Source organism: Pteronotus mesoamericanus, unplaced genomic scaffold (genome assembly GCF_021234165.1).
Source record: "Pteronotus mesoamericanus isolate MK-2021 breed Mesoamerican mustached bat unplaced genomic scaffold, CSHL_Meso_final scaffold_85, whole genome shotgun sequence".
NCBI lineage: Eukaryota > Metazoa > Chordata > Mammalia > Chiroptera > Mormoopidae > Pteronotus > Pteronotus mesoamericanus.
This window is the reverse complement of record NW_026555329.1, coordinates 35,257,421-35,277,063: the sequence shown is the minus strand read 5'-3', so window position 1 is coordinate 35,277,063 and position 19,643 is coordinate 35,257,421. Positions and strand designations below refer to the sequence as shown.

Below are 19,643 nucleotides of genomic sequence, written 5' to 3'. Positions count from 1 at the left end.
ACCATTTTGTCATAATCTTAAGGGCTGGGTTTTCAGCCTGCAGGATGCACACTAAGAAGGGGACATGGAGCTATTGAAAAGTGGGAAATATGTCGTGCAGACTTCAATCAGGAAAAATTCTCCTCTTCTTTTTGGGGGAATACTATGAGAGCTGCCGAGAGCCTCAGGATCTGATGACATTTGGCCCATGGAGGTGGGAAGAACTGTACAACTCAAGGGGTGGAAGTATTTTGTTCATGTGTGGGAGAAGAGTAGGGAAAAAGCCAGAAAGAATAGGCTGTATGTGAAAGAAGGGCCAAAGAAAGCCCCCCCACCCCTGCCCTGCAGGAGACAGTGAACTGAAAGGCAAAGAGAAATGTCTGAGGAGGATTCCAGGTGGGTTCTGCGGGGTGTGTACCATACACCTTTTTCTCTGTTTCAAATGGAGAAATATACAAAATAATTCTGTACATCTCATCAAAGTTTCTTCTTTGAGGAGAACCTCAGTAGGAAAATATGATGGCAGCAGCTGTCTGAGTTTCATAATGTGCTTTAAACATTTCCTTAGACCCAGTAAGTTGTTTGTTTACCACCTGTGTGAACCATGCTACAATCTTTCAGTTATCTCCTCTGTAGATGTTGTGAGTGGTAAAATACAAATATATTTCTAAAAGACTTCTTGAATCCATAGTAGATTTAAAAAATTTTTAATTACATTAGACATACAATATTAGATTCAAGTGTACACTGCTTAGACATTTATGTAATTTATGAAATGATTACCCCAATAAATCTAGTACCCATCTGACACCATATATAGTTATTACAATATTATTGACTATATTCCCTATGCTGTGTTTTACATGTGGGCCCTTTGAGAGGAAAGCCTGGGGTTCCAGAAGCCCTCTGTGTTAGTCACAATTTGGACTGATTTTCACAGCCAGAAGTTTGGGGAGGAAAACTTCCTGACAATGGAATCCTGGTCTGGGGACCCTGGTATAGGGCTGGGATCCTTTGCTCCTCAGGGCGACCCTCTGCAGCCAAGAAACCCGTTGGACTTTTAACTGCTATACCTGGGTGTGAGACCAGCTGGCTCTGCTCTCTGCCCCCCGCTACCAGTCTCCATGTGGCTTCTTTATCTTTTTAGTTATTGGACTTCTGTTCAGCTAGATTTCGGGCAGTCCTGAATGATGGTTGTTCTGTAGTTAAGTTGTAATTTTGATGTGGTTGCGGGAGGTTGGAGTACCACATCTGCTTACTCTGCCATCTTGACCAGACCCCACAGTAGATTTCGATGGTGGATTTTCTTAATCACTTTTGTGGTTGGATCTAAAGTAATTTTGACTTTAAAAAGGAGTTCCTCATAATTAAAAAGGGTAGAAACCACTGATCTGAAGAATCACAATAATGTCTTCAATTTGACTATAAAGTACTCCTCACCTAATACAAAATACTGTACAGGGACTCTTTTTTGTGTCATTTGTGATGGATTTTTTTAAAAAGGAGTAAAGGTTAACTGCACTTGGATTTGATTTTAGCACAGTATTAACACTGAATAAATATAGAGAGCTATCTATAACGTATGTATATGTAAAACTATCATATTATTTGACTTTCTAATAATGCAAGAGGCCTACCTGTTGCTCAGTGGGAACATGCAGATCCAGAAACACTGATTCATTCCCTTTCCCCAGGTTCTATTGTGCGGTCTGCTTGTTACATGTCCTCAGGATCCGCTGAGGTATTTAGAGGAAATGATCATCAGTATAATGAAAAACGGTCTTGAAGGTCTTCTATGGTGAGCATTGTTTTGACTTGGGAGATATTTTAAAATGCTTATTGTATAGTATCAGAAAACGTCTTGCTAAAGAATGCTTCCAATCTCAAGATTTTTAAAAAAATCCGTCCACATGCTTTTAAGTCTGTAAGACTTTGATAGGAAACATTTGCCCACTGGTTCTCAACTTGAGAAATATTTATAGTGTGTCTCTCAAAACTATGTGCTCTAGGGAAGTTTATTTCAAGTTGGAAATGGGGAAAGGGAGGCACCCTTCTTGGGGGGGATAGCAAAATCTTCAGAGGGGTAGTTTGAAAAAGTCCTCCTGGCGATTCTGACATGCTTTTCCCAAGAGGATGTGTCTCTTCCTTCCCTTCCCTTACACTCCACCCAAAGAACCACCAATTTATTTATGGAACTATTATAAAATTAAATTAATTTTAACTGTGTTTTATTAAAGGGATATGTGCATTGATCCATCAATGAAACCCAAAATTCGGAGATTATCTGAAACTTACTTGGAACAACTTTTTGGATTAGATGATCAGCTGGTAAGGATTAGTAATCAAGCATTCTAAAATATATATATTTATGTTTTGATGGAAGTTCTCAAATAGAATTCAGATATTATGAGCAGTGTGAGAGCAGACTGATTTTGCAATTGGGGGCATTCCCAGAAGTGCTAGGACATCAAACACACACAGAGACACACATGCTGATAGTAATTCCCCAAAATTTCCAAGAAGCATTGAGACAGGAATTTATTCTTCCTCTTTCTGATAAAATCTTTATGTTAAATTTCCCATTTCCTCTTCCTCCTTCCCCTCCTCTCTTGCATCTTTATAATGTTAAAGATAGCATGAAGGATATTTTCTTTCCTTTCTAATCTGCTTCCATCTGTATTCCACCCCCTTTCATTCTCTCTGCCATCTGCCTGGGAATTATGCTCATAAAGATATGGCCAAAACATTAATGAGATCTAAGTTAAAAGCAAGGCTGATTGTTAATGAAAGGAACAACCAGCTCCAACAGCTGTTTTTGATCTTGTAAAGAGGTCAAGGAAGTAATTCAGGGCATTGACACTTTTAGAACAAAGATTGTGTATCTAAGAGAAACTAAAATAGCAAAAGGCATGTGGGGAGAGAAATACTGCCACAATTCGGAAGTGTGTGGGACCATATGTGATACCTCCAGAATCCAGGCTGGTGTCTTAGCACAGCCAGGGCTGGGGAGTTACTGGTGAAGTTGGGCATTGATAAGTGGAATCAAAGCCACAGTCAAGTGGGTGCCATGAGCCAGCAATAATCTGAAACATCCTTTAGAAGGATGGGTGGAGAGGAACACTGGATCCTAATGCGTGGTCTGCAGCAGAGAGACAGAAATAGAGGGATGGGATATTTCTGCCAAGCCTGGGATGATTCTGAGGCACCGACACACTGTGAAGAAACACACTTCTGACCCTTGTTGATCTGTATCATGTTGGGTGGTGTCTTAATGAGCTTATCAACCACAGAGCTTTGATCTACTGTGGAGTGCAGATATCTGTAAACCAAGTTCCTGGAGATGTTTGACCTCAGGAGCCAAGGGGGAGACTGGGAGATGGGATTCTGCATCCCCTGTCCTCACCCCCCACACACTAGAATAATTCTGCTTTGAGTATAATGTCACTTAAAAAAACTTGGAAACAAGATACTGAAATTGTTAAAACTATTGATGTAGCCAGGTAAACCTCATTGTTAGTGTTTTAAAGCAATATTATAAAATGCAATTAGATTGTGTCCAATGTCTAGGTAAAAGCCTATAGATAACTTTAAAAAATGCACAGAATTCCAACAGACATCATAGCTACTTCAAACATAAAGTTTTGTTAAAAAGGAAACCTCAGAGCTATTTCATGATGTTGATAGCACAAAGGATAAAATGTTGGAAACTGATCTTGACTTAGAAAGGAATATGACAATTCACCAAGGCTTAGGAAAGCAGCCCACTTCATATCATAAGTTAAGAATAATAGAAACTATAATAGATGTGACTTTGCAAAGTGTAAATCTCCAGGTGCTTTGGATATCTAGTTAGAGTGCTTAACCTAGGTTGGATATAGATTAATTCATTTCTCTTTCACCATCAGTGAAAATTGAAAAGTTGGGTTTTTTTTTAACAAAGAAACAAGATATTAATTTGTAATGTTTATAATATTTTAGCTTTTTTAAAAAATTCTCTTTCATATAATAATAACTGCCAGTAAGCGAGTTTTTAATATTTTTAAAAAACATTTTAAAGGCCACAATTGTAATTTTTCCTATCGATTATTAATATTGCTTTGCATGGTTTCAGCATACATTTTTATAGTCTCACACTACACAGTCCTATACACTGTGTAATATACAGCAAGGGCTGCCTTTATGTGCCTATTTATAAATGTATATTTGTTTCTATTTATGTAAACAGAGAAGATTTACTACAGGAAACTGTAAGTCAAATAGTTATAGAAAAATAGGAAATGTTCTCATAACAGTAGATATGTACTTTAACTGTGTTCCAAGATGAAAGAATCAACCATTGTAAGGAGAAAACTAGCTTCCCAGACTTCATTCTCATTTCTTAGGAAATGAGATCTCCAGATGAGCCTACTAATTACAAGGAGAAAAGGTATCTATAACATTAAAAAAAAAACCTTTTTATTATGGAAAAATTTAAACATAAAACAAAAGTAGAGAGAATGCATTACGGCTTCAACAATAATCAACATTTTGTCAGTTTTGTTAATTTCCCCTTACCCTGTTTTTTTTTTTTTTTTTGCTGGAGCATTAGAAAACAAATTTCAGGAATTGCATTATTTTACCAGTAAATGCTTCAGTGTGTACCTCTAACAGGAAGTGAGATTTTTAGAGAATGTACCACAGTGCCATTATCCACGTAATGAAATTGGCAAGAGTCCCTGAATATAATCTAGTGCTGATTATATTCAAGTATGTAAATTCCATATTCACTCCATAATTGTCTCAAAAATGTCTTTTTACTTATGACTCTAAGTTTAAATCCATACAGGGTCCACATATTGGTTTGGCTGTTATGATTCTAATGTTTCTTATAATCTACTATAGTTTTCCTTATTTTTTTCCCATGTCACTTATTTATTGAAGAAAACAGATCATTTGTTATGTAAAATGTCCCACATTCTCATTGTTTCCTCTGGTGTCATTTCATTTGTTCTGTTTCTTTTGTTTCCTGCATATTGTAGTTAGACCTATAAACTTAGTAGTTGAGTTCTTTTTTTTCCCTTTTATTCTCTTGGTGACAAGAATACTGCATAGCGGTATTGTACTCTTCTTAGTGCATCACATCAGGAGGCAGACCTATTTTTAGTGAATTTTGATACCTATAGACATCAACATAATTGGTTGTTTAGTTTTATCCTAGAATTCACACATAATGGTTTCAGAATAACAATACCTTAAAACCACTAACAATTAAACTACTGAATGCAGGTCAAGAAAATCATACAATTCTTTTTGCCTTTAAGATTGCAAATTAGTATATTTCCTTTCAGGTATTTTCAGTAAAAAATAATACTTTTTTGTTACCTAAATTAATTCTTTTGTATTCATGGTCACATTTTCCCCCTTTCAATTACGTATAACATTGCATGGCAGCAAAATCAATACAAAACAATGGGGAGTATCCAGAGAAATATTGCTTGCATTTCTGTGTCTTTATCTTCTCTATTCCCTCCCTTTCTTTTGGTTACCAATTTTAGTAGTTTTTAGTTTATTTCCTTCCAGTGTTTCTTTTTCAAAAATACAAGCAAATATACTCTATTCTCTTCCCCTATGATTTCTTACACAGAAGTAGCAGACTGTATATAGCCTCCTGCTTCTTGCTTTTCTCACTCTGTATGTCCAAGAGAGCACTCCTTTATGGGACTTTAAAATTATGTTATCACAGGGAGCATCGTGTAACTAAACCCTAAAATCTAAATGAAAGATGTGGATTTAAAAGGTCTTACGGATGTAACAAACAAAGTTTAATGGTGAAAAGGAATCTTATAACTCCGGGGACTGGTGCTTTAATCATTTGGGAGAGTTGGCCAATCCTGTGCCCCAAATAAGAATCAAATGGTCAATAACCACATCCAATATCCTTCCTTGTTTGCAAAATCATTCCTTTTCTTTCAAGATTGGGTAGATTATTATTTCCTGAGAAGGCATCAAAATAAGTATTTCTGAAACCTTGAAGAAATACAAATAATGAAGTGTATAAATAATGAAAATATGAACTAGATTCATGTTTACTTTAGGATAAGTTTAAGTGTAAAGTAGGTAATAATAGTTAATGATATGCCATTTATGTATATTTATCTGCTATGTATGATGTTTGAGCATTTAAGCATATTTTATTGATTATGCTATTACAGTTGTCCCATTTTCTTTTTCCCCTTTATCCCCCTCCGCTGTACACCTTCCCTCCCACCAGCATTACCACCTCCCCTTAGTTCATGTCCATGAGTCATACACATAAGTTCTTTGGCTTCTCCATTTTCTATACTATTCTTAACCTCCCCCTGTCTATTTTGTACCTACCATTTATGCTTCTTATTCCTTGTACTTTCCCCCCCAGTTTTCCACCCACCAACTTCGTTAATAACCCTCCATGTGATCTCCATTACCGTGGTTCTGTTCCTGATCTAGTTGTTTGCTTAGTTTTTGTTTTTGTTTTTGTTTTTGTTGTAGGTTCAGTTGTTGATAGATGTGAGTTTGTTGTCATTTTACTGCTCGCAGTTTTGATCTCTTCTTTTTCTTAGATAAGTCCCTTTAACATTTTATATAATAAGGGCTTGGTGATGATGAACTCCTTTAACTTGACCTTATTTGGGAAGCACTTTATTTGCCCTTCCATTCTAAATCATAGCTTTTCTGCATAGAAGTAATCTTAGATTAGGTCTTTGCCTTTCATGACTTTGAACACTTCTTTCTAGCCCCTTCTTGCCTGTAAGGTTTCTTTTGAGAAATCAGGTGATAGTCTTATGGGAACTCCTTTGTAGGTAACTGTGGCCTTTCCTTTTGCTGCTTCTAAGATTCTCTCCTTGTCTTTCATTTTGGGTAATTTAATTATGATCTGTCTTTACTGTGTTTCTCCTTAGATCCAACTTCTTTTTCCTTACATTTGGCTTTTTAAAAAAAATTTATAAATCATGTTTATTCTATTACAGTTATCTCAATTTTTCCCCCTTTGCCCCCCCCCCCACCCATCCCACCCCCATCCCCTGTTCCCACAGTCAATTCCCACCCTGTTGTCCATGTCCATGGGTCATTCATACATGTTCTTTGTCTAGTCCCTTCCCCTTCTTTCTACCATTGTCCTCTTTCCCCATCCCCTCTGATCACTTTCAGTCTGCTCCATATTTCCATGCCCGTGGCTTATTTTGTTTGTTAGTTTATTTTGTTGAATAGAGTCCACTTATAGGTGAGATCATATGGTATTTGTCTTTCATCAACTGGCTTATTTCACTTAGCTTAATATTCTCCAGTTCTATCCATGTTGTCACAAAAGGTAGGAGATCCATCTCTCCCTCCCTCCCTTTCTTTCTTTCTTCCTTTCTCTTTCTTTCTTTCTCTTTTTTTCTTTCTTCTTTCTTTAATGCAGATTGATTTTATTGATTTTTTTTAAATGTCAAAGTTAACTATACAATATTTTAAAATTTAAAACCATTATAAAGTCTCGGCAATTAAACCAGCATGACACCAGTACAGAAATAATCAAGTAGATCAATGACATATAATGAGCATTCTAGAGACAAATGTATATATCTGTCTAACAATGTAATATATGATTAAGTTGATATTTCAAGTCAATGGGGAAAATAAGGCTTATTCAACAAATAAAGTTCATGGACCACTGTTACTTGAAGTAAAACAAATATAGAGCCCTATTTCACACATTATACAAGAAATATTCAGGTGTGTTAAAAATCAATATGTAGAATCTAAAGAGTTTTTGGAGAAAATACAAACTAATATTTTTCTTACCCTGAAGTAAAATATTCAAACCCAGAAGCTATAAAGTAAAATATTGACAATATGACTATATTAAACATTTAAGAATGTACAGTAATATATATATAAAAAAGTTAAAGGACAAGTAATAGAATAGGAAAGTATTTGCAGCACATCTAAAAAAGGCTTAATTTTTTTTTTCTTTAGGGAAAACATTCTATAAACATTTAATCAATGAATGGATAAAGAATACCAAAAAGTCATTTAAGCTTTTTAAAAATAGTGAAAAATAGGCAAGAAATATACAAAAACAGGTTTAGTTTCAACAAATAATAAAGGAACAATTAAAATAACACTTCATGTTCACAAATTAATACGTATTAAAAAATATTGGTAATATCAAGTATTGGCATCTGTGAAAGGAACTGGGTATTCAACAAATAATAAAGGAAAAATGAAAATAACACATCATTTTCACAATCAAATACATATTAAAAATATTGGTAATATCAAATATTGGTTTAGTTTCAACAAATAATAAAGGAACAATTAAAATAGCACATCATGTTCACAATCAGATTAATACATATTAGAAAATATTGGTAATATCAAGTATTGGCAACTGTGAAAGGAACTGGGTATTCATAGACTCTTTTTCTTCATCTTTAAGCAGTCCCTTTAGCATATTTTGCAGTGCTGGTTTGGTGGAGGTATATTCTTTTAGCCTTCTTTTGTCTGGGAAACTCCTTATTTCACCTTCCATTTTAATTGAGAGCCTTGCAGGGTAGAACAGTTTTAGTTGTAGGCCTTTGCTTTTCATCACTTGGGATATTTCTTGCCATTCCCGTCTGGCTTGTAGTGTTTCTGTTGAGAAGTCAGCTGCTAGCCGTATCGGTGCTCCCTTGAATGTTACTGCCTGTTTCTCCCTTGCTGCCTTTAGGATTCCCTGTTTGTCTTTGATATTTGCCATTTTAATGATGATGAGTCTTGGAGTGGACCTCACTGGGTTCCTCTTGAATGGGACTCCCTGTGCTTCCTGGACTTGTGTGACTTTTTCTCTCCTCCAATTAGGGAAGTTTTCCATCATTACTTTTTCAAACAGGTGTCTATCTCTTGCTCCACTTCTTTTCCTTCTGGTATCCCTATTATATGGATATTATTATGTTTCAGGTTGTCCTGCATTTCCCTTAATGCCTCTTCATTTTTTAAAGTCATTTTTCATTTTCTTGCTCTTTCTGGGAGCTTTTTTCTACCTTATCCTCCAGCTCGCTGATTTGATCCTTTGCTTTGTCCAACCTGCTTTTTATTCCTTCTACTCTGTTCTCCAATTCAGAAATTGTAATCTTCATTTCCTTTTGTCTCTTATTGATAGTTTTTATGTCCTTTTTCATGCTGATATAGTTTGCAGTAAGTTCCTCATAGTTTCCCTGTAGTTTTTTGTAATTCTCTCTGAGCTCACTGAGATCATTGTGCTTCCTTATAACCATTCTTTGGAACTCAATATCTGATAGTTTACTTGCCTCTATTTCACTTAGTTCCCTTTCTGGGGATTCCTCCTTTCCTTTTGACTGGGGAGTACTTCTTTGTCTTCCCATTGTTTGTGAGACTCTTTTTTTGCTTCTGTTTCTTAAGTTGATCTGTCCTGATTTCCTGACTTTGTGGTGTGAACTTCTATGGTAGGAGACCGCTGTTTTTTCTTTCTGGATTTGCCTGTGGTAATGTCAGCTGTTGACCCTGTCTGAACTTAGGCAGTCTGTTCGATACCTCCAGGAATCTGCTGTCTGTGGCTGTTTCCTTCAGCTGTTAATATAGTCACTCTGCACTCGGCAGGCTGCCTTAGACAGCTCAGGGCTGGGCAGAGTCTCTCCTGGGGGCAAGGTTATTGGGTCCTCTCACGCTGCTGCCATATCAGGGAGGATTCAGCACTGGGATTCTGTTGGCCACTCTCACCATTCTGTGCCCAAAGCCTCCCTCCGCAGTCTCTCCTCAAGTGTCTCCAGACCACTCTGTGCCCCCTTTAGCCAGGGATCTACTATCTGGGGCTGCCACTCTGCACTCAGCAGGCAGCTTGGATGGCACAGGGCAGGGTAGAATCCCACCTTGGGGGCGGAGCTCTGGAATCCTCTGACACTGCTGCCGCTCAGGTGCAGTGGTCTCTGCCTGAGCAAGATGGCTGCTGCCGCATGCGGGATGAGTCAGCACCGAGATCCCGCCTGCTATTCTCTCAGTTCTCTCCCCAAAGCCTCCTTCCCCATTCTCTCCTCAGGTGTCTCTAGCCCTGTCTGTCCCCGCCTTTGCTGGAGAATATAGTAAGTGGCTGCAAATAAAAATTTATGTGTTGACCCTTTAAACGGCTCTTTGCGTCTCCAGCTGCCTGTCTCTGGCAGAGAGCAACCCTGCTGCTTTTTGCATCTGGCTGTTGTCTGTGTGCTTTCTGGACTCTGGTGCTGTGGGCTAGAGATCCCCGCTTTTGGTTTAGACCCCGCTCTTCTCATGGGGATCCACCTGGCTGTTTCAGTGTTCTGGTGCTGCTGCCCATGGGCACCCTGCTCGCCTTCTCGAGTCTCTACCACACTCGTTACCAGTTATTGCGCTAAAACTGATTCTTCTGTCTTTGAGGTTACAAGTCTCCTCTCTTGCTATTGTTCAATTATTTGTTCCTGGTGATTTCTCCACAATTTAGTTGTAATTCCAGGTTGGTCCTGGGGGGAGGTCAGTGTGACTTCCACTCATTCCTCCACCATCTTGATTCTCTCTTTAGATCCAACTTCTTTGGGACTCTGAACTTCCTGGACTTCTATGTCTATTTCCTATACCAGATTTGGGAAATTTTCCTTCATTATTTTTCAAATAAGTTTTCAATTTCTTGTTCTTCCTCTTCTCCTTCTGATGCCCCTATGATTTAGATGTTGGAACATTTAAAGCTGTCCCGGAGGTTCCTAAGCTTCTCCTCATTTTTAAAAAAAAATTCTTGTTCCTTCATTCTGTTCTGGTTGAATATTTATTTCTTCCTTGTGTTCCAAATTGTTGATTCAAGTCCCAGTTCCCTTCCTTTCACTGTTGGTTCTCTGTATATTTTGCTTTATTTCACTTTGTATAGCCTGCACTTTTCCTCTATTTTGCGACCATACTCAGCTATTTCTGTGAGCATCCTGATTACCATTGTTTTGAACTCTCCATCTGAAAGGTTGGCTATCTCCTCATCATTTAGTTCTTTTTTTGGAATTTTTATGTTTTCATTCAATTGGGCCATATTTCTTTGTCTCGGTGCACCTGTTATATTGTAAAGGGTTGAACCTTAGGTATTCACCAGGGCAGGGCAACCCAGGTCACTGCTATGGTGCTGTGTGTGGGGGAGGGGGTCAGAGAGGGAACAATGACACTTGCTCACCTCTTGTCTGGCTTTTAGTCACTTCCCTGCTACCCGCGAGCAAATTGGGCCCTTGTAGTGCTGATTCCCGGGTGGGTGGATTTGTGTATGTTCTAGGACCCTGTGGGTCTCTCCAATGGACTCTTCTGTGATACTGGGAGTTTATCCTACTGCCACAACCCCCATAAGTTTTTACCGCCAGGGTTTGAGGCTTTATGTTTTTCACACTGGAACCCAGGGTTGTATGGTCTGTCTTGCTCCTATGTTGTTCCTCCTGGTTTATCTGCACACAAATGTGGGACCACCAGCTGCCCTCTCACCCCTACTGTCCTCCAGTCACTGCCTTGCCACATGTCCTCTCCACCCCACCTGCCTGTCTCCGCCCCTCCTACCAGACCGGATGAAAGTTTCTTCTTTAACTCCTTGGTTGTTGGACTTCCATACAGTTCAATTTTTTGGAAGTTCTGGGTGTTTTTGTCTTTAAATTTGTTTTGTCCTTTTTTTGGTTGCGTGGAGGCAAAGTGTATATACCTACCCCTCCATCTTGACCGGAAGTCCCATTTGAGTGTTCTAAACAACATATTTGTAAGTTTTTAATTTATTTTAAATTGTTTCAGGAACTTTAGTTAATAAATTTTGTAATAAACATTTAGATGTTTAAAAAAATTAGTTTCTAAAATTGTATTTATTTAAACCTGTTTATTAAATAGAACACTAAAATACAAACAGCAGTGTTTCCATGCACAAAAGTGCGTTGGGCATTAAAGTCTTTTTGAATAATTTTCAGAAGAGCAAAAAATTAGGAACTCATCATGAAAAATTCAATCCTTGATACCATGCCATGGTACTATATGTTACAGATACTGTTCACTTCTGAATTAAAGACATGGTTTCTTTTTACTGTTGTTATATATTACTAGTAACTATTACAGCTTATGAAAAATAAAAGTTCAGAGTTGGGAGGGATTTAAATTCGACTATGCTTTTAGCACATGTTCGTAAACCTGTCTTAGTCTGTTCAGGATACTATATTGAAAATACCATCCCATGAAGAGGGGACTATCTTCTCATGGAGGAAGAATTCATTAGAAATCAGGAACAAATGAAGCGTTTAGAAGAAAATAAAGAGGAAGAAAGATCAAAGGTGGATGATCTGAGGGGGACCTCAATGTCGGTAGGAACCTTGGAAGATATCATAGATAATAATCACGCCATTGTGTCTACATCTGTGGGCTCAGAACACTACATCAGCATTCTTTCATTTGTAGACAAAGACCTGCTGGAACCAGGCTGCTCAGTCCTGCTCAACCACAAGGTGCATGCTGTGATCAGGGTGCTGATGGATGATACAGATCCCTTGGTCACAGTGAGGAAGGTGGAGAAGGCCCCCCAGTAGACCTGTGCTGACATTGGGGGGTTGGACAACCAGATCCAAGAAATTAAGGAATCTGTGGAACTTCCTCTTACTCATCCTGAATATTATGAAGAGATGAGTATAAAGCCCCCTAAGGGGGTCATTCTCTATGGTCCACCTGGCACAGGTAAAACCTATGGCTAGTAGGTAAAACCTACTAGCCAAAGCAGTAGCAAACCAAACCTCAGCCACTTTCCTGAGAGTGGTTGGCTCCGAACTTATTCAGAAGTACCTGGGCGATGGGCCCAAATTCGTCTGGGAGTTGTTTCGAGTTGCTGAGGAACATGCACCATCCATCATGTTTATTGATGAAATTGATGCCATTGGAACTAAAATATATGACTCAAATTCTGGTGGTGAGAGAGAAATTCAACGAATGATGTTGGAACTGTTGAACCAGTTGGATGGATTTGATTCAAGAGGGGATGTAAAAGTTATGTTTACCTGGGTGGTTATAAACAACAGAAATCTATTTACCATGGTTCTGGAGACTGGGAAGTCCAAGATCAAGGCACTGCAAAATTTGGTGTCTGGTGAGAGGCTGCTTCCTGGTTCATAAACTGCCATCTTCTTGCTATAATCTCACATGGCAGAAAGGGTGAGGGAGCTCTCTGGGTTTCTTTTATAAGGGCACTAAGCCCACTCATGAGGGCTCCGCCCTTATGTCCTAATCACCTCCCAAAGGCCCCACCTCCAAATACCATCACATTAGGGATTAGATTTCAACATATGAATTTTGGGGGGGCACAAACATTCAGTTTATAACAAACCTTATACCTTTTGATAACATTATCATAAAATAATAACATATGGGATATTAATGAAGCTCATGAATGAACTAAAGTCATGCTATTTTAAAAATATGGTGAGATATCTTGAGACAGTTGAACATATAATTTTTTGATTCAAGGGTTAACTGAGCAAAACAAAGAATTGCCTACCAGAAGAAAACTTTATAATATGCTAAAATCCCAAAATTATAATATGAAGTTGATGATTTATACTTTTTAAATTCCGAATGCAAAGATCTTGTTAAGTAAACTATAGTTGATATACAATATTAGTTTCAGGTATACAACATAGTGATTTGACATTTTATACCATGATCATCATGAAAAGTCCAGTGCCCATCTGTCAACACACAAAATTACTGTTTTTTAATACAAAGTTATTGTGATTTTATTGACTGTATTTCCTCTGCTGTACTTTACATGCCTATAACTCATTTATAACTATAAGTGTGTGCCTCTTAATCTCCTTCACCTTTTTGCCAATCTCCCCACCCATTAGTCAACTATCAGTTTTTCTGTGTCTATAAGTCTATTTGTTTTGTTTGTTCACTTGTTCAGTTTTTTTAAATTCCCCATATAAGGGAAATGGTACCGTATTTGTTTGTCTTGTTTCACTTAACATAATACCCTCTAGGTCTATCCATGTTGTGGCAAATGGCGGGATTTCTTTTTTTCATGGTTGAGCAATATTCCAGTGTGTGTGTGCATGTACACACACACACCCCTACTTCTTTACCCACACATCTACTCATGAACACCCAGGCTGCTTTCATATCATGGCCATTATAAAGAATGCTGCAGTGAACATAAGGGTGCAAATATTTTTTGAGTTAATGTTTTGTTTTCTTCAGATAAGTGCCCAGAAGTGGAATTGGTGGATCCTTCTTTGTCTCTTGTAGCCTTTGTTTAAAAGTCTATTTTGTCTTGTATAGGTACTGCTATCCTAGCTTTTTTAAAATTTCCATTTTCATGAGATATATTTTTCTATCCCTTTACTTTCAGGCTGTGTATGTGTCTTTTGATCTGAAGTGAGGCTCATATAGGCAGCATATGTAAAGGTCTTGTTTTTTAATCCATTCAGCCACCCTGTGTCTTTTGAGTGGAGCACTTGGCCCATTTACATTTAAAGGAGTTATTGATAGATATGTACTTACTGCTTTTTAATTTTTTTCATATTAAATTTATAAGTGGTTGTTTTACTACCTTTACTATATATTTGCCTTTAGTGAGATTTTTTTCTTTTATGTATTTTCTTATTTCTAGTTTTGCTTTTTCTTTTCCACCTAAAGAATTCTGTTTAACATTTCTTGTAATGCCAGGTTAATGGTGATGAAAGATTTACCTTTATTTTTCATTTGAGTCTTACCAGACTTCTAATATTATACTAGATACCTCAAATATTATAGAAGTAAACTTTTTTCCTACAGGTATTATTTAAATATATCCATTTCCTCATATATAATAAATACATGGTGTCTTACAAAGTTAAAAATTTATGGGACAAATTACTATTGACATTAGAAATCATAAATTCAGTATCTATAAGTTAGCATTTATGATTTCTAATTGTATTTCATTATATTTTCACTTATTGCAAAATTTCCCCAGGTTTCACCAACCTGCGGTACAAGCAGGACAATATTGACAGTAACATTCCAAATTTCACTTCCTTTAGCCCCTATCTTCATGATACAGGAGACTGGGTTTCCCTCAAAATTCCAATCAGTTGTTTCCGGGAACCCCAAAACTGTCCCATGTGAATTGAAGAAATTCCTTTAGTGTCTCTGTCCCAAACCATGAAGCCATATGAGGGTGGAGCCTTTGTGCTGCTGCTCCAGACTTCTCAAGAGCTTCAATGTCTAACTGAATGGAGCTCCAGGCTCTTCAACCGTAACTCCTTAAGATGCCAAAATAGTGCTCCTTTCTCTGGACTCTTTGTTCTACTCAAACCTTACCCAGTGATCACTGATGACATCCAAGTCAAACTTGCACTTCAAGACTAAAGCCAAATTTGTTTACCAGCCAAAATAGTACCACTGTGTAGTAAGAACTTAAAACTTTCAATTCATTTTGCCACCAGCTTTGAAAGGAAATGCTTCTAGGTAAAATTTTAATTTGAGGAATTGTACTTCGAAATTTGTCTTAATCTAAGAATTTTGTAATATTTTTACCACATTATTTCAAATTTTAAAATTGAAAGTCACACAAAATTTGATGGCTTTGTGCTGTGTGTGCTCTATGCAAGTGGGTTAATACCTTTCCTTACTGGTGCTGAACAGTGTCCTGTGCCTCATGAGAACAGTTCTTTTGGATTTTGTCTGCTGAACCTTATTCTTTAAGGCTAGAGCCCCAATCCATTGGGCTAAGGCAGATGCTATGTGCCCCCCCCCATTCTAGTTATTCTTTCAGATGACAAAAGAAAACTCCTTCCTCTTGTCAAAACAAATTCAAAACAAAAATATCTAAAGTGACTTCTAGAACCTTTACTTTAAAAATGCATTAGAGATGCTCAGATAATGGAATTCATCAAATTTAGGCTGGAACCATCCTTTCCTTGCTACTAATATTCATTAAATGTTGAAAAATTCAGAAAAAAATAATGAGAAAAGCTGGAAAATTCTTCTCATAAACTGAATTGTTAATACAAATATGTCATCCTTGTTTAGATCCTAGTTTGAACATAACTGAATGAAGCATTTAGGGGAAATCATCCTAGAGATTTGGATATGGTGTGGGTATTAGGTGATGTTGATATCAAAAAATAATTATTAATTATCTAAGGTGGGAAAATGGAATTGCAGTTGTGAAGAAAATGTGCATAGAGATAGATAGTAAATATATTTAGGCATGAAATGTCATTATATATATTTTATATACTTCAAAATCCAGTTTGTATACTTCAGAAAAAGCAAGTATGCAAGAATGTTGACACTTAAATGTAGACTATGGGTATTAGGTATTGATTCTACTTCTCCATAAGTTTGAAATTTTTAAAAAATAAAATACTTTTTAAGACAAAATCATGTTGTATTTCACTTCTTTTTATCTTTCTTCCAGCTATAAAAATGTTTCCTTGAAACTAAGGCATTAAGTTGAATTTGTTTTCACTGAATCATATTGTATCCTATCAGAACTCTGCTTAATACAGAGGGCCTTTGCATTTTTCTGTCCCCAGTGTACAGGAGGGGTAAGACATACTCTTAGAAGTAATAGTGATTCATCATAGAGGTAATTCCTAGACAGGGTGGATGTGAGGGACCCTTAAGGAAGGCAGGGGAGTGAGCATGGGTAGTTTTAAAAAAATTTCATAGGTGATTCTAATCAACCTCTGGAGAAGGGACCACAGGTCTAAAAGAAAAGAGGAATGTCAAATTCTAACTAAATGTTGGAAAAATTCTTTTAAAACTAATTTATTACTTTGACATTGCCATTCTTTAACCTTAGAAACCACCTCCCATGGCAGAATTTTCTCTTTAGTTTCCAGACTCAAAACTAGTCTTACAATATAATTGGACTCTCAGAAATCATATGGTGATGAACCTTCCACTCCTCCTCTCTCTCTTCAGTTATAACTAGATGGTGCCTGTGTGCTGCAGCCCTTGTGGGAAGTTGGTGGGGTAAATGGTTTGTGAGGGTCTGGAAATAGGGCTCTCACTCTGAGGTCCTCCATACCAACACCAAATTGTTTTTTACCCAGCACCTTCCCAACAAAGTTGTCTGAATCTTTTACCCTCCATTTGTAATGACCAGATGATAGAGAAATGGCCTGCATCTAGGCAGTTGTCTAATTTAATCCATCCATCCATATTTGGTGAGCTTCTACTCTGTGCTATGCATTGCGGGCTGGAATAAAAAGGTCAGAGAATATTTTCCAATCACAAGCAATTAACCAATATACAATGGCTGTGAAGAGTAGAAAGCATGTTGCTGGAATGTCAGTGTCAAAACTTTGAGCATTTGAGTAAAAATGTGTTACCCACTGTACTTTCATGTGACTGGTGGTTAGACTGGTCACTTCTGAGCTGCCTTGGAGCTGATGCATGCCCAACCCCCAGCTGGGGATGAGGCATCACTGGCCTGGAGGCCAGTCCCTTGGAGATGCTCTTTTAAATCATTTTTTCCAGTGGAGAAAACAAAAGGTTGCCAACAATTAGGAAAAATCATGGTTATTTTAAGTTTATTAGTGTTTTTTTTTAACTGGGTGAACAATATATGTGAAATGAAAACGAGAATTTAGGGAAAAAAGTACTAAAAGAAGGGAATATTACAATTACAAACTCAACAATAGACTAGAAACAATACTTTTATGCCGATTTAAAGAGATGAGCATTAGATAACTTCAAGTGGCTGAGATATAATTTTCATTTCAAAGTCATTATTACCATATTTTGAACTATTCATTTGACCATATATTTATATTTTATGACCTGTGCCATTTATTGTAGATATTTATATAGCACTTTCCAGGTTACATCTTCTAAAAAGAAGTTAGGCCTAAGAAATTGAGGGACAAATAGCAGAGCTGAAAAACAGAAATACAGATGAAATTGCCTTTGCCTCTGCCACCTCATTACTTTTTTGGTTTTGTATTCCCTACTATGATATCCACAATACTCTTACTTATCTGGATTTCTCTCCGCATCTCACCCCCAAAATCAGAATTTAGCATAATTTAGTAAAGAATGACTTTAGTGATTTACATTCTCCCTCACCACAAGAATAATTTGCATATAATCCTCATCAAAAGTGAGGATTTCCAAATGTCATTACTGAATTTCATATTCTGGGGTCCCAAGGGGCTTTGTTATATGACTGAAATAAATCTATGATTATTAACTTAACAAAGATTTACAACAATGTGCAAAGATGAAAAAAGGTTGACTTAGAAAAGTAGAATTCAGAATTCAGGGCAGTTGAAATAGATTTGAACCAAACACCTCTACACCAAATAGATGTAACCATATATTAGTGTATTTATATGGTACAGAAGGTGGCAATAACATAAGAGAAAATATACATCATTAATACTTTACAGTAGTCATGTACATGTAATAAATGTATTAATATATTAAAGAATGGATAGGAAGTACAGACAATTTCAGCAATCCTTAGCTGTTCCCACATATTAATATGTATTATTATGAATAGTTGCAAGTGATAAATTTGCATCTTTTTCAGCATATTCATCAGTTTACACTTTTAATTTATTTGGTTTTTATTTCTGGTTGGTAACTGAGGGATTTCTATATTTTTTTTTTAAAGAAAATTCTTATTCTATACTCTTGAGAAGGCAAAATCATTCAGTTTAATGGTGACACAGTGACCAGCAGACCCACAATTCTACAATCCGATCAATATAGCTGATGATAATAATGTCATAGTACTTACCTTAAAATGCTTTAAAGGCAATGCAATATAATGGGAAAATTTTAAGCTGTGCTTTTAACTTTTAAAAAATAAGTAATAGGCATACACAATGAAATTTCAAATTATATAAATGGTGTATAGTTCTTCCGGTCTCTTCCTGTTTCCTTACTGCCACGTTATGCTCCCAGACACAACCACTGGTCTCATTTCCCTGTGTACCTCCCAGAGGTGGCCTGTGCATTGCATTTATTTCTAACATTTGTTATTTTATTTATTTTAGATGACTCCAGAATTGATGATAAAAGCATGTACTTTTTACACTGGACATTTAGTAAAGACCCACTTTTGGTAAGAATATGATTTTTATATACTATTTATTCCTCTTTGTGTTCTTATTCTTGATAGTCTCCATATGAAGAAAAGCTCACTTTTGGCCAGTTGTGTTGATTTTATCTATTTAATCATGTCTCCACCATTTTTATTATTTATTTCTTTTATAATTAATTGGCTTTTACTAACTTAAAATATGTTCTTTATTTCTCCAATGTGTCACTTTGCCTTTTTTTTATATAAAATTTCAAAATTCAAAATATAGGTCTATAATTCTCTTATCTGAAATCTTTGGAGCCAGATATGTTTTAGAATTTAGATTCCTTTTTAAAAATAATTTTATGAAGGTAATCTCTATAAATAATGTGTATGTTATATAATATCTTTAGTAGTATCTGAGCTGGCGCATTGAAACCAAACATATTTGAATGTATTAGTATTTCTACAGTGAGATACATGTTTTTATAAAGCAAAATGAAGAAAGACTATGAACAGCCATGTGTCAGATGCAGAGAGATTTTGATGCAAAAGTAGTGTAGGTCATATCTGTTTTGCCTTTACATAGATTATGAAAAAAACTTTTTTGGACTTAAGAGTTTGCTGGGCTTCAGAAATGTAGAAA

The 19,643-nt window shown here is 36.6% G+C and overlaps 1 protein-coding gene and 1 pseudogene across 1 annotated transcript in view; both read left to right on the top strand.

The window, feature by feature from the left end:
• The first annotated feature begins 12,182 nt into the window (after positions 1–12,182).
• On the top strand, positions 12,183–15,327 carry LOC129063159 (26S proteasome regulatory subunit 4-like; annotated as a pseudogene).
• Positions 15,328–18,971: 3,644 nt separating this feature from the next.
• FBXL13 (F-box and leucine rich repeat protein 13) overlaps positions 18,972–19,643 on the top strand; it is a 234,885-nt gene continuing 234,213 nt past the window's right edge. Inside the window, exon 1 of the mRNA XM_054564349.1 lies at positions 18,972–19,039. Within this exon, the coding sequence (XP_054420324.1) occupies positions 18,972–19,039 (68 nt within the window). The remainder of the gene's footprint in view (positions 19,040–19,643) is intronic.